Source organism: Sarcophilus harrisii, chromosome 5 (genome assembly GCF_902635505.1).
Source record: "Sarcophilus harrisii chromosome 5, mSarHar1.11, whole genome shotgun sequence".
Taxonomy (NCBI): domain Eukaryota; kingdom Metazoa; phylum Chordata; class Mammalia; order Dasyuromorphia; family Dasyuridae; genus Sarcophilus; species Sarcophilus harrisii.
The window spans coordinates 272,594,719-272,609,003 of record NC_045430.1 but is presented as its reverse complement, the minus strand read 5'-3'; the positions used below and the strand labels follow the sequence as shown (position 1 = coordinate 272,609,003).

The window sequence follows — 14,285 nt, the reverse complement described above, 5'->3', positions numbered from 1 at the left end:
GGTTCCGCTTCTCCAATCTGATGTTAACTCAGCCCCACAATTTTATCTCAGTTCTAGTAGAAAACCTGGCATATGCAATATAATTCATGTTTTTTTTCAAGGAATGTGAAATTCACCCCTTTCTGAAATCTGAAAATGTCCATGGAGCTCAGTGATTCACATTAAAAAAAAAAAAAAAAAAAAAAATCCAATTCTTCACAGCTTTGAAATCATCCTATTGAAAGCTACCATCCAAAATATTTTCTTAATCAAAAAAATTATTTTAAATATTAAATTGCAATTATCAGAATAAAAAGATCCCTTTAAGGATGTGGCTAAACAAACGCTTCCTCTCTCTATCACACTGGCCATTGAGTTTTAAGGAACATCGGGCTATTTTTTTTATTTCTATTTTATATTCATGTGTAACATCAGCTAGATTACCTTACCTACCACATTTCTCCTGTAATATGCTTTGAGTAACATAAGCCCTAAAAATGTTATTAAATTGCTCGAATCTCGTAGAACAGCTGTGCCCAGAGTAAATCCTGGAGATGAGGTTTTTAATTTTTTTTCTCAGCAGGGGGAGCTAACACCCTCGTCCTGGAAGGTCTGTCAATGTGCAAACTGAAAATTCAAATTCTGACTTAAACTATTAAACTTCAACATTTAACTTGATCAAAGAGAAAAAGACAACAGAGAAACAGGTTTTAAAACTTCCAACAAACTAAGCATTTAAAATGTACCTTTGTCTTGGAATTCTTGAGGATAGCTGCAAAACAAAAGCAAACAAAAAAAAAAACATTACATTTGAAAATCAAAGACTACTCAAAAGAAGGCTTCAATAACTCAGGGGGTAACTTCTGAGGTTTTCTAGTTTTCTATGGTTTTACAAATTTACATTGCTTTATTCCTTGATGTTCTCATTTGGAGTAACGAAATTCACCCAATATTTGTAAAGTTACAGAATAGGTTGAAACTCATCAACAGAATTAAAATTGCAGCAGTTTCTCTTTAAGAGCTACAAAATTCTGCCTTTAAAAAAATCCTTTAACACGCTTTCACTTGAGGCTACATATATAACCATTTCGAGGCTTAAAAATGAGAAGACAGTCTCCAATGTTGAAAATGACATTTTGCATCCAGAAGGCTCAATTTGTTCCATAGGCACCATGCCATCATCAGACTCTAACAATGCTTAAACAGCAATATCCACATTTTGCTAACACCACCTTTTTTTCGTGATATACAATCAAGAATATATCTAAGAGGCAACTTTTTGACAAGCATAAACAAATCTCTTTATTTCCACTTCAAGTATTATTACCATTGGATTTCTTTTTTTTTATTCCTCCATACTTAATACCAATTAAATCAGAACATAATTTTAATACATAGTAATCAAATTTCTTATTTAAATGATAATTACAAAACTGTTTATAAGGGAGAAATTATTAATAAAAGTCAAGGGACTTACGCAGACTTTACATCTTTTATCTTCTTAATAAGGGATTCTCTCTTTTCCTTTGATTTCTTGGATAAATTTTCCCCTTTGAGTGTTTCTGCTACAAATGTCTCAAGATCTAAACAAGGCAACATGAGAAAAAGGATACAAATGATGAGAGCAGATCATTCCCTGGAGAAACAAGGACAAGGACTGTTCGTGCCTATAGGTGTTAGTATCGGTAACATTTGTTAATGTTATTTTTCAATTCCAAGCACAACAGTAGAAACATGTTTCAAATACCAACTTGGACAAATGTGCCAGCCGCTGAGCTACCACGAAGCTGTCTGCTCTGCTTATGCTTACAACAGCAAAGACTATTTTGATGTTGAACATCATTAAGCTGGGAAGAAGCACACAAGTTTTAATAAACTAAGATACTCCATAAAATATATGCTCTAGTTTAGTGCGTACATATAAAATCAAGTCAAGAGCTTTTATGCCTGCTACAGTAATTGTCTAAGTTCCTGTGTGCCCAAAGTATTCACAATATTGTATAATGAGATTAGACAGCCGTTCCCCCCAACCTCCAGGAAACACAGTTTCAGATGCACACTTTCCTTCACTGGTTTTGTTTTGTTTTGTTTTGTTTTGTTTTGTTTTTAAGCGATGACATTCCCTTTATCCTTCTGAAGAACAGGCCTCCATTTTAATCGCTCCCACCTCACTCTCCAAATCAGTCATCACTTTCAAGATTGTGTGAGCCCCCCCCCCCACTTTATTTTAAAAACAGAAAGGAAGCACAAATAGCTTCTTCCATTATTGAAAAATAGATCGAACAAGAAGTTAGGCATTTGTAATTTCATATATCTCTCTGCATTGCCTCATTCGCTTAGGGAAAAAAAAAACCCTCAATAAATTTCAAAGCATATTTTGGCATTTAGTTTTCTATCAGAAGGACTTTAACCTCAGCTTTTATGCTGCTTTTTATAGCACCTCTATTATTTTTTGAGTAGCCCAGATATCATTGTATGGCCATTAAAAAAAAACATATTAATAGTGTTTTCGGAATTTCAAGGTGCCCTGGGAGATCATTACTGAAAACATTCTCCTGTGTCATAAAATCAGGGTTGGGACTCACTGTATCAGTCCTTAGCAGGTGTCCAGCTGGCTTTCTACTCTCTTTCCTTTGAAAAGAAAGCCAGCAAAGTTTACTGTTATCACCTGATTCCTACAGATGAGAAGATCTTCTCAAAACAAAATAGACACTGTCTATTCAAAATTATTCAAGCCACCCAAGTTCCCATGTATCAAAGATGCAAGTGACCTGAAAAATCTCTGAGCCTGATTTCCAATTGAAACCATAATTTTCAATTCCTGATTTCAATATACATTTTGAACAAATGAAAAAAAAATAATTTCACCTTATGGAAAATTAGGGAAGGAGATCCTATCATACCCCAAATTAAAAAAAAAAAAAAAAAAAAAAGTTGGATCTTTTAATTCATTTAAAAAAAAAAAACACAAAGTTCCTCGGCTATTAGTTCATCGGTTAAGTGAAACAATGTTACATAAATGTCAAAGTTCATAAACGTCAAAACCGAATGAAACCATCAAACAGGCGAGGAGGCTTTGTCCCACGGGGCGTCCAGATCGGGGGGGGGAGGGAAAAGGTTCAGAACTCGATCAGTTCGGACTACGGCATTTATTTCGCCTTCGGAAAGCGGACATTCAAATTCTCAAAGGAGCCCAAAGCAACTTTGAGAAACAGGTTTAATTTTTTTCCCCCCCCCCCCCCCCCCCCCCCCCCCCCCCCCCCAGTCTCCCTTCCTTCACTAAGCCACCCTTTAAGCATTCAAACAATAACTTCCACTTAAAAACAAGCCACGGGCTTTCCCAACCTTGCCCCGATCGCGCGCTAGCAAGAGAAAGGGAAAAGTCAACTTTTCGTTTCTTTTCTATTCTTTGCTAAGACGCCGAGCACAAAGGCGAGTGAATCGTCTGCTTAATGGTATTTTCTCTCAATGTTTGTCTTTAATTCCCCCTTCCTCAAGTATTTAATTGCCTATTTTACATTTTCATTATGCAACCCAAGTTTAAACAAATGGACTCCACTCGGCATCTCCCCAAGCAATAACAGAACAAATTACGGCCCAAAAGTTATTTCTTCCAAAAGTCATTTCAGTTCTCTAATAAAGTAAGAAGGCTGCAATATTCCATTACAAAATTCAGCCCTCCCAAATCCTGGCGCTGGGGGGAGGGGAGAGTTGGGGTCCCGGGGCGGACGGAGGTGCCGAGATAGGGGCTCGGATCACAAGGACGGCTAAGCGTAGGGTGTGGGGCGCGGGAGAGGACGGCAAAGAATGGGGTTGCTCCCCATCTGCGTTCACGCCGGGCACCAACTTTAAGGGGAGGGGGAGCCACGGTAGGCTTTGGACAGTCTGAAATCTCCCTCTCACCTCCCCCCCCCCCCCCATGCCATTTCATAGTCTAAGCAGACTGATCTCGGAGGGCTCCCAGCATCCCCAGTACCAGGGGACCCCAGAGGAGCCAGGCTTCCGGCAGCTGCCCATGGCTGTCCTTCCTCCACCCTCCCGGTCAATGCCCCCCTCTTCCTCTGCTCTTCCTCCTCCTTACTGCCAGACTCCTCCTGGAGCTCACAGCACCCTTGGGAACCTCTTTAGAATTCCCCACCAATTATGAGGGGAGAGGGAGCTGCTCCCAGGACACCTGGCTGAGACCCACGGGGCTGGGGAGGTAGGGTGGCCCAGTTGGTGCTGGCCACCAGCAAAGGCCCTACTGCAGAAAGGCGCAGCAAGGCCCGGGAAGCTGGTGTTGTGGGATGGGAACCTGAGCTATTTCCTCCCAGTTGTGATGAATGCTATGTGGCTAGCCAGCGTCCCAGCTGGGGGCCCACTCTGACCTGGTCTGTATCTCAGCCCAGCTAACACCGATTTTTTTGGCTAACCGGCTCAACAGTTGTTAGGGGGATGACACTCAGGGTCCCTGGACTCCTCCTCCCCTCCTTTCAGCCAGACTCCCCACACAGTTCACAACTGAGAAAGATAAGGCTCAGGGAGCCACAGTAAGCAAAGAGGGAGGGAAGGGCGGGTTCCAGTGGGGACCTACCTACTGAGAACAAGGATATACAAAATGTTCCAACTGATCACCCTGATGGCAGCTGGAGCTCCAGGCACACTGATGAAACGGAAGCTCCTGCACCATGGAAAGGAAGGACCAGAAGCCTTGGCCAAGAACAAAATAAGCTGACTGCACTTGCTCCAAGTTCTCCCCTCTCCCATCTTCCTCTCCTATGCCCAGAGTGCTGAGGTCATGCAGGAAGGATTGGGCAGTGGATACGAACCTAGCCAGGCCTCCTCTGGGCATCCTTAAGAGATAAAAAAAAACTCCCCACCCTGGCCATCCTTTCTGGCTAAGGAGCAAAGTGGGAGGCAGGCCCCAAGGCAGACTCTGATACCACCTCTGGACACAGGGGCAAAGAGAAGACAAAATGGGGCCTAGGGCAGGAGTCAGAGCGGAAGTGGGGGGGGGGGTTACCTGCCCAAGCCACCCAATAAGGTTCTTTTTCTCCTTTCACCAGCATTTTTAGAGTGACTAAGAGGTGGTCAAAATCATACTCCAAAGTAGGGTTGACAGGATAGTCCTTTTTAACAGGCTAACAATAACAAAGCCAGCAGTTCCCCTGGGAGTGTGCAGGGTGAGGTGGACCCTATGCACTTATGCAGAGGTTTCACTGAGGATTTTGCCCCTCTCCCAAATCACAGGGTGCTAAGTCTGTGACTCTACTGCAAGCCATGAAATCAACCTTCCAGTTGCCAGACGTCTCCCCCACCCCACCCCCAACCTCAGTTCAATGGAGAGAAAATCCTGAAAAGCTCAGGACATGAACATTTGCACCTTAGGATTCAAGTATGATCACCAGGCTAAGGGCGCACACTGATCGATCACACAACACCCCATATGTGGCCATGACTGCTTCACTTCCCATCCCTCTTACTTTTTTGAGCTGGGAACATATTTTCATTTGTATTCATGGGAAAGTGTGGGCTCCAAACTGTTTGGGGAGGGACTCCAGCCTAGCATTTGAGCAAGGGTCAGAAGGAAAAGACAAGCTTGCCCATTAGAAACCTATCAGTGAGAACAGGCAAACTGGTAGAAGTGGGCCCAGGACGATCAATGGAACCAGATACCTTGAGCTGGAAAGCAGCTAATTGAAAACAATGATTGATTGAACTAATCAATGCTCGAGCCTTTGCTTTGATCATCAAGAATTATTCCATCTGGGGTATGGTGGAGGCTTAAATTTAGGGTGACCCCCCCCCCAACAGAGAAGCATGAGGAGAATTACAGCCATAAGAGTATAAACCCGAATCACTTAGAATCAAATGGTTGGACAATTCCGTTTAAATTGGCTTCGGACGCTAAATTTGTGTCTATTTTGTTCTGAAAACGGAGAGTAACCAAAATTCTGCACTGCTCTGTGGCTAGGCTACAATTAGGAGGGAGCCTGGCAAAGCCACACATTAATAAAAATCAGGGCCTTGTCACAAATTGTGTTCAATGCACAACAAACGGCCCAGAAGCCTAAAATGTGCTCTCTAGTCATTGTTCGAGAGTGTCTATTGTAATGTGCTGGCATATGATTGGAAAAGAAATGTAAACTCACTGGGATGAGAAAGATAGACTTGGCTTTAATTGAAAAAGACAAACTAAGTGAATGATGAGTATATAAAACCTACCCTATGCCATTTTTATCACCCATAGATGACACTTAATCTCAAATTTATGAGACAACTCAACTGGGTTTCGAATCACTAGAGGCTTTTCTTACAAGAAGATCTCTGTATTTCTTCTTTAAATACTGGTAGCTGCAAAGACTATCTAGAAATGTTCATATAATGCTCATTGTTTGGTATATTTGGATTCCCTTTTAATAAGAATAAATAGCCGTTTGAGAAGAGGAACTCTGAAAATGATTCGGAACAATTAAGAGGCTCATTCGGGGATGAGGGTTAGGAAATCAATCTGGAATACAACAATAACAGCAACAAAAAGATGCCGATGAATGTTTCCAGTACAGAGACAAATGGGGATGAGCTGGATTTGCCTACACAAAGCTCTTCTGCCTGCCGGGAGGCTGGGGCTCACTTTCCGGTCAGACTTTCCCCATCGCCCCCAATGCTACTGGATAGAATCTCCTCAGTTCTAATTGCCAACTGGGCCTGGCCTAGGCAGCCACGCTTTGTCAGGAAAATCCAGGTGCTGAAGGAGGTGGCTCCTGGTGACTCAGTAGGTGGCAGTCTTCCCTTTACATACTCAGATGGTGCCCCAGAACAGTGTTATGAGGAACTTAAAAAAAATGCTGAGACTAATTTTAGAGGGAAAATAAACCCAATATACTGACCACAAAATCCTGAGGAACTTGGGCAAGGCTGGTCTAGGGCAAGGTCATCTTCTACAGTGGGGAAATGGGGCCTCTTCACCTGGACACTCTCAGCCTCCCAGAGAGCCTCTTGGCAGATGCCTCAATAGCCAAGGCAGGGTTGCCACCTGATGCCAAGGCTGAGCCCCCAAACTGTCTATTGACCATAGTTCCAGTTGCCTGGCTTGGCTGCCCAGCCTTCATCATCACTAGCTTTACAATGTGCTTTAAGTTTCCACTGAAAACCAGATCCCAGAACTTACTTTCCCTTAAATTTTCAAACTTTAGAGCTGAGGTGTTAATCGAATGGGCAAAATTTCTGTCTAAGTGATTGACCCAATGGATTTAAAATGGCTGGGTTTTACTCTTTGCCTTTCCCGCTTCATCCATTGTAACCTGGTCAGAAGGTAAAAGCCAGGGCTAGACAGGGATTAAACGCCAACTGACTTCTGGAGAAGAGAAGGTGGATCCAAATGGTAATTTGGGATTATTGGTGGCTTTTAATGGTCCTGTCTCTCCCTTTATTATGAAGAAAATGGAATTTTATTTAACAGCAAATGCCATAAAGCTTTCCTGTTCTCTTACCTACATGAATAATTTGTTCATTTAGAGAAGGAAAATTTAGACTCTTAAGGCTTAACTAACAGATAAAATGAAGGTAAACCAAGCAAACCGAAATATGTCTATTTGTAAAGTTCATCATTTTGTTAAGCATGTTTATGACAGCCTGGCTTCCAAGAACAGAAATTTTTTTTAAAATTATGGGAATTTTTGGGTATGTGGGAAAAAAATGAGCTAAAAACTTTTTTTTTTTTTTTAATTAGAGGATGATCAACAGTTTTGAGGATGCAGGAATGGTCAATATTACCAGCAATATAAACAACAGCACAATGCAGGACAATGATAAATTTTATTCACGAGGACGGCAAGCCTGAACAAAACCAGAAACAGAATAAGAAAAAAAAAATCACAAGATGCAGCTTCCAGGTAACTTTCATTCACTCAGGTATCTCTTGGTCCCCATTCTTCTTAATGGGAAGAATCAAATTAGAATTGTATTTGAACATGAACTCCTTGCAGACAGCGGCCTCTGATTCCCCATGGAAGAAGGCTCACAAGCACCCTAGCAGCACTTAAGGAACACCAGCTGTCACTGCATCTTCAAAAAGATCTCCACAAATTGATGGGCCTCCAGGTCCATCTAAAGGCCAGTTCTACATCAGGGCTCATTCTAAGGCCAGGGAATGTTGGCACAAACCTTGCACCACCCGGTGGCCTGAGACCAGTTACTTTCCCCCATCAAATATGTAAAATCCAGGCCATCAGTCCCTACTGCCACAGAACTCCCCAGGCAGGAAGATGTTCGCATTGCCCAACCATTCCATCAGATGATTCTCTTAAGGGAAATAGAAGATGTTCGTATCACCCAACCATTCCATCACAAGATTTTCTTAAGGAAATAGACCCATGTTGGAATTGGGTGGGACCCCTGGGGCTCATGGAGCCTAACCTTTCTCCTTAAAACATGGGCAGGTATTTATTGTCCAAATCAACACTCAGATAAATTCTTCTCATAGTGTAATGAGTGCGTAATAATCCCTTGATTATTATATTAAATTATTAAATTAAAATGCTTTCTGATTTAAAACAATGAATTAAACCCTAGGGGAAAAAAACAAACATTTCAAACTCTGTCAGTCCCTAATTTTAAGGTTTCATTGATTTTAAGGATCTCTCCTATATTGTGGACATCTGGATGACTTGGTCAGTCCCTGGGCCTCCAGAAAGAACCGCCTGGGTCCTTTTTATACAAATGCCTGAGGGGAAGAAGGAAGAAGCACCCACTATGTATCAGGCATTGCACTAAGCTATCACCAAATATTATCTCCAAATAATATCTGAATATTATATTAACCAGTAACAAGAAAAAAAATCCTATTCTCCTACATCCAAGTTGGGGCGCCCCTGACATGAGCAAAAAGTGAGGCTCAAGAAAAGCACAAACCAAGCTGCAAAGCAACTGGGTTTCCCTACCTGGACACTTGGCTAACAGGAGGCAGTGCCTCTTTCACCAAACAATGCCAGCCCACTTACAGTTGTTAACAGAAACATAAACAGGGGAGATGGCAAAATGGGATCAGCCAAGAAGAGGCTACAGGGGCTTCTTGGGGGCTTGCCTTCCCCATGGAGAAAGCAGGGGCTCCAAGTCTAGCACAAGTATCAGGCCCCCAATCTCTCCCTTTCATTTCACAAGAGCAAGGCCCCCACAAAAGGTAGACCAGTGGGGGGGCCCCAGGCCTCAAAAGTCAAGGTCAGGTGGACAGCGATCTCCTCTCTGGTGGGCCACTATCCACCCCCCCACCCCAACAAATAAAGCATGAAGCTCAAAACAAATATCCTAGGACACATTTCAGAAGTAACAGAAGAGAAATCAAGATCTGATTTGGGAATGGCTGGAATAATGAACCCCAAATGGATATGGAGGGGTTCCCCTGGAGACAAGAGTGACTGAGCTCAGGCAGAGGCCCTTCCTGGAATGACATGGCAGCTGAGGCTGCACCCACACCACAAAGTTCCTTCTCTGGGGCACCCTATTCTGCCATGCATCGAAATAAAGTGGTCAAGATCCCTTTGCGTCACCAAATTCTTGCTATTTGTCTATGAAAGTTTAGGTTTTATTCTTTCATAAAAGGGCATAAAAGAGACCCTTCCAACCTTCTCCCTTCCCTCTCTCCTTCTCACCTCCTTTTCGCCTCCTCCCTTTTCCCTCCTCTTTCTCCCTCCTTCCCCACCTCTCTTTCTCCTTTCTTTCTTCTTCCCTTTTCCCTTCCCTTTCTCCCTCCTTCCCCCTCCCTCCTTACCCCACTTCACGCTTAACTAGAAAACCATACAATTGCCAAGAACATCTTAAATAAAATGAACCAAGAACAACCTGGGGGTGGGGAGGGGCAGCAGAAAAGCCGGCAGCTTCCAGAAAAGCTCAAGGAACCCAATGACATCAGCCCCCCCCACCTTTTACAGAATCCTAGGGAGCTGATGTCTGTGGGTAAGGGTGACCACATCTCCTTCTCCTCCTGACCAGGGCAGGACCCATTAGGACCCAGAAGCCCCTGCTTTTGGGGTCATCGAGCAGTCATGACTCTGCCCTCCCCCCCTTACATTATTGGTAAGTGTGAATAAAGTCTTTCAACTCCCAAGCTTCAGTTTCCTCCAAGAAAGAAAAGGGGTGGGCCAGGTGCTCCTGGAGGGCCCTTCCAGCCCTTGGGCTCTGGGAGAAATCCATTTCACTTTCTGCATCAGTTTCCCCCTCTGTAGCCCAGGATCTAAGCCCTGGGGCCGGCGCTTCATCTCTGGGGCCTCAGTTTCCCCCTCTGTCATGGGAGGGGGTGAGCTGCTAGACCTCTCTCCTTGTGGTCCTTCCCCGGCCTCAGTTTCCCCCTCTGTCAGGGGAGAGGAGGGGCTGACAGAGCTCCCTCTCAGGTTTCCCCTGCCTCAGTTTCCCCTTCTGTCATGGGAGGGGGTGAGCTGCTAGACCTCTCTCCTTGTGGTCCTTCCCTGGCCTCAGTTTCCCCCGCTGTCACAGGAGAGGCTGGACTGGGGTCTCTCCCTCCTGCTCCTTCCCCGGCCTCAGTTTCCCCTTTTGTCATGAGAGAGGATGGGTTGGCAGAGCTCCCTCTCAGGCTTTCCCCTGCCTCAGTTTCCCCTTTTGTCATGAGAGGAGGGGGTGACAGAGCTCCCTCTCAGGCTTTCCCCGGCCTCAGTTTCCCCTTTTGTCATGAGAGAGGAGGTTTGGCAGAGCTCCCTCTCAGGCTTTCCCTTGCCTCAGTTTCCCCTTTTGTCATGAGAGGATGGGTTGGCAGAGCTCCCTCTCAGGCTTTCCCCGGCCTCAGTTTCCCCTTTTGTCATGAGAGAGAAGGGGCTGCCCGAGCTCCCTCTCAGGCTTTCCCCGGCCTCAGTTTCCCCCGCTGTCACAGGAGGGGCTGCACTGGGGGCTCTCCCTCCTGCGCCTTCCCCGGCCTCAGTTTCCCCGGGGCCGGGATCCCAGCGGTGCTTCGCTAATGGGGCCAGCACCGGGCTGGCTCCGTCCCCTCTCGGGGGCTCCAAGCTGAGCCCCGGGCCGGCTGGCTCCCCGCCCCGCGCTTCGGCTCCGCCCCCTCCCCCACCGGCCGGCGCGCAGCCGCTCAGGACGGCGGCGTGTGGCCCCCGCGGCTCGCCGTCCCCCCTCCCCCCGCCATCTCACCTGCCAGCAGACTCCGCACTTCATCGGGGATGGCTCCGGGAGAGGAGGTGCTGCCGGCCTGGGGCATGGTCAGGGCTGCAAGAAGGGACGTGGGGCACGCCCGCCTGCCCGCCTGCCTGCCTGCCTCGGCCGAGCTGCTTCCTAAGGAGGAAGTCCCGGACAGCCCGGTGGCCCGCAACCGCTGGACTCGCCGCCGGCCAGGCCCCCGCTCGAGCCCCGCCCTCCCGGAAAAGGGAGGCGGGGCCTGGGATAGAGGCGTGCCTCACCGCGCCTGCGCCGCCCCAACTGCGGCCTGAGCCCCGCCTCCTAGGGGGAGGGTGGGAGGCGTCTGGGGTGAAGAAAAAGCACTAGGCGCCTGCGCGGCCCCAGCCCCCCTGCGGGCCACGCCCACCACACAATGGCGTTTCGGGGAGTCCAGCCAGTCATATAGCTAGGCTACCTGGGTACGGAGCATGGAGCCTGCAAACATGCCGGGGCGCCCGCCCTCCCGTTCCTCCAACCCGTGCGGGATTCCCAGCTCCACCGAGACCCAGCCGGCAAGACGTAAACACGTACCCCAAACAAATATGGCGGCCCCGTTCAGTTCGCCGAAAAGCCCAGAGTTCAGATCTTCCGCCAGTCCTCCGTGAGAAGCCTATCCGCGGGGCGGTCTCCCAAGCCCCCTTTGTGATTGGCTCTTAAGCCGTTTGCCCCGCCCATTGTCTTGTCTCTGTTATTTACCCCTACAGGAGGGTGGAGAGAGAGGCGGGCGGAGTGCCCCCAGTTGAAAAGATTGGCCAATCAGAGGGCAGGATCGGGTATAACACCCCTCCCCCGACTCGGGCAGCCTATCGGTGCGCTGGGGGGCGTAGCTCGAGCTCCGGCCGGGTCCCCGAGCCCACTCAGCCCGGTCCCGGCCCAGGCCTCTTCCCTTTGAGCACGGGGTCCTCTCCCAGCTGCGGAGGACCCCGGCTGTGGAAATGTTAATGACTAAAGGAGACCCCCTAGAAGGGCGCCCAGTCAGCTTGCATAAATGTGGGTGCGGCTGCCGGGGCAACAGCCTTTCTTCAGTGGATTCCGGCCAAGCGGGCCCCCGCAGCGCTGGGTGGGCTGCACTGACCCATGGGCGTGTTCAGCGCCGGGAAGATGCCCCGACCCGCCGCCCCGGTCAGACGCCTGTGTCCGCTTCGCGAGCCTCCGTTCGGGAAGGACGCTGGGAGTCCGCAGCGCGGTCCGAAGACGCGACCATGGCGGGGAGGAAGACACCCGGCTCAAGCCTCCTGAGGTCAAACATTCGGAGGTCTCCGGAGGGGCAGAGGGGACGGACTTCTCCTGGGTCCCAAAGGACGAGGAGCAGGTTTTGACGCAGTGTTCTAAAAGATCCTGACCAGGGCAGCCCTGGAAGCAGAGCGTTCCTGCCGGGCAGCAGCTAGATGACCAAAGACTGAGGCAGCAGGATGTTTTGGGGACTGGAGTCAGAAGGACTCGAGTTCAAATCTAGTCTCCGACACTAGTTATGTGACCCTGGGCAAGTCTCTAACCTTAGTTTCCTCAACTGTAAAATCGAGATGACTTTTACCTCAAAGGGTTTTGCAAAGATCAGCTGAGATGATGAGGTAAAGTACACAGTGCCTGGAATTTGAGAGGTTCCTTCCTCCCTTAGAGACGGAGGGATTCACGTTTGTGTTGTTTGAATTGAGCCAAATGACACTTGAGGTTCCTTTTACCTCTATGACGACGCTATCCAGTCCTATGCATTAAGAAACGTCTTGGCTACAACCATCTGCAAACCTTCTCTGGGCGGCCCCCATCCTTGGGTGTCTCCATTCCTGTTCTAGAGCTGTTCAGTATCATTTGAGAAAAAAACAAAGTCTAACCACAAATTGCTCACTTGACCTCCAGAGGATTTTGCTGCTCCTCCACAATCCTTGGCTACTGTTTCATTGTTCCCTATCTTAATCCTCCAAGCAACTTCTCTCCTCGTTATCCCTTTGGCCTCACCCTCACAATTAGAACATCTAAATTTACTCCTTTCCCTGAGAATGAGGCTGTGCAGTGTTACCTCATCCTCATCCTCCCTTCTGAGCAGCAAGTTCCTCCCCTAGGAACAGAGGGAATGAGTTACTCCTTTTCACTGAGGCTGATCTCTCTTCCAAACTTGAACTCATTCCCTCCCCGCTTCTCCAGGATCAATTCTGGAAGTCATTTCTCTCATGTGTCTCTATCCTAAACCCCTGGGTGGTTCCAAACCCTCTGCCTACAGATCTTTTATGGTTCCCCCATTGCTCCAAAGATCTTTCCTGAACCCTGTACATTCCATTCAGAGATTATCAGATCTCGTTCCTCTTCATTAATAACTTCATTTTTTAAAGTTAACTATAACTGATACTGTTGTGCCACATCCCTTTTATTGAATTGCCTCAGTTTCCCTGAATTGTCCTGCCTCTGTTTCCCTGTATTGTTCTGCCTCAGTTCCTAATTGTTCTGCTCAATCCTGCATCACCACCCCTCCCTCCTAATCATCATGATCCAGATAAGGAGAAAGACCTTCTATCTTAGACATTATGACCCCAGCCCTTGGCTACTTATAATGTCCAGTGCCTCCCCCACCCTGTCAGAACCGGATTGATAGTCTGTTCAGCTCTCTGTACTCTGACTCCACCCCGCCTCGATCTATCCCCTGGTAACTTGAAGCCAAGTGTATATGTACTTCATGGGAAGCCCATGTTAGCTGCGGGATGCTTTAGGCATCAGCCCTGTAAGCATCATGCCCCCAGCACAATCTCTCCCTTTCAAATAAAATATTAAAAACTCTCTCATCTCTATCTTGCCTCAGTTTCTCCAGCATTACTATACTTCACATTTCAAGTTCCAGCAGTTGGGGCTTCTGCTCCCCTCCTACATTAGGCAAAGTACACCTAATACAAAGGTGACGTGTATAATTGTTTGGAGTCCTGCAAATTTGATTAAGAGGATTTTAAATTGAAGAAGAAAGGCGGGAGATGGAAAATGCCCAGTATCTGCCAAGTTGTTCATCAGAGAGCAGCAGGCACAACATAGGAAGAATAATCATGGAGAGGAATAGTAACTCAGGAGAAAATATCTGAGTAGATGAGGGGGGGAGGAAGAAATTCACAGATTTCAGATGTCTGTGCAGAAATGTACAAAGCATGAGTAATGAATGAATAGGATAAACTTTA

At 47.0% G+C, this 14,285-nt stretch overlaps 1 protein-coding gene across 4 annotated transcripts in view; it reads right to left on the bottom strand.

Annotated features, from left to right (window-relative positions):
- The window catches only part of SKAP2 (src kinase associated phosphoprotein 2), a 151,053-nt gene extending 139,320 nt beyond the window's left edge, over positions 1-11,733 (bottom strand). The window contains exons 1-3 of one of the 4 annotated variants that reach the window (XM_031940535.1): positions 11,662-11,733; positions 1,457-1,562; positions 726-751 (exon numbers count right to left, since the gene is read on the bottom strand). Coding sequence is in view for 3 of the 4 variants with exons in the window: in XM_031940534.1 (XP_031796394.1) it covers positions 726-751; positions 1,457-1,562; positions 11,107-11,173 (199 nt within the window). In the remaining variant the exon portion in view is untranslated. Of the gene's footprint in view, positions 1-725; positions 752-1,456; positions 1,563-11,106; positions 11,613-11,661 lie in introns of those variants that run through there. The other 3 variants (XM_031940534.1, XM_031940533.1, XM_031940532.1) reach the window with 3 other exon arrangements.
- Positions 11,734-14,285: the final 2,552 nt, after the last annotated feature.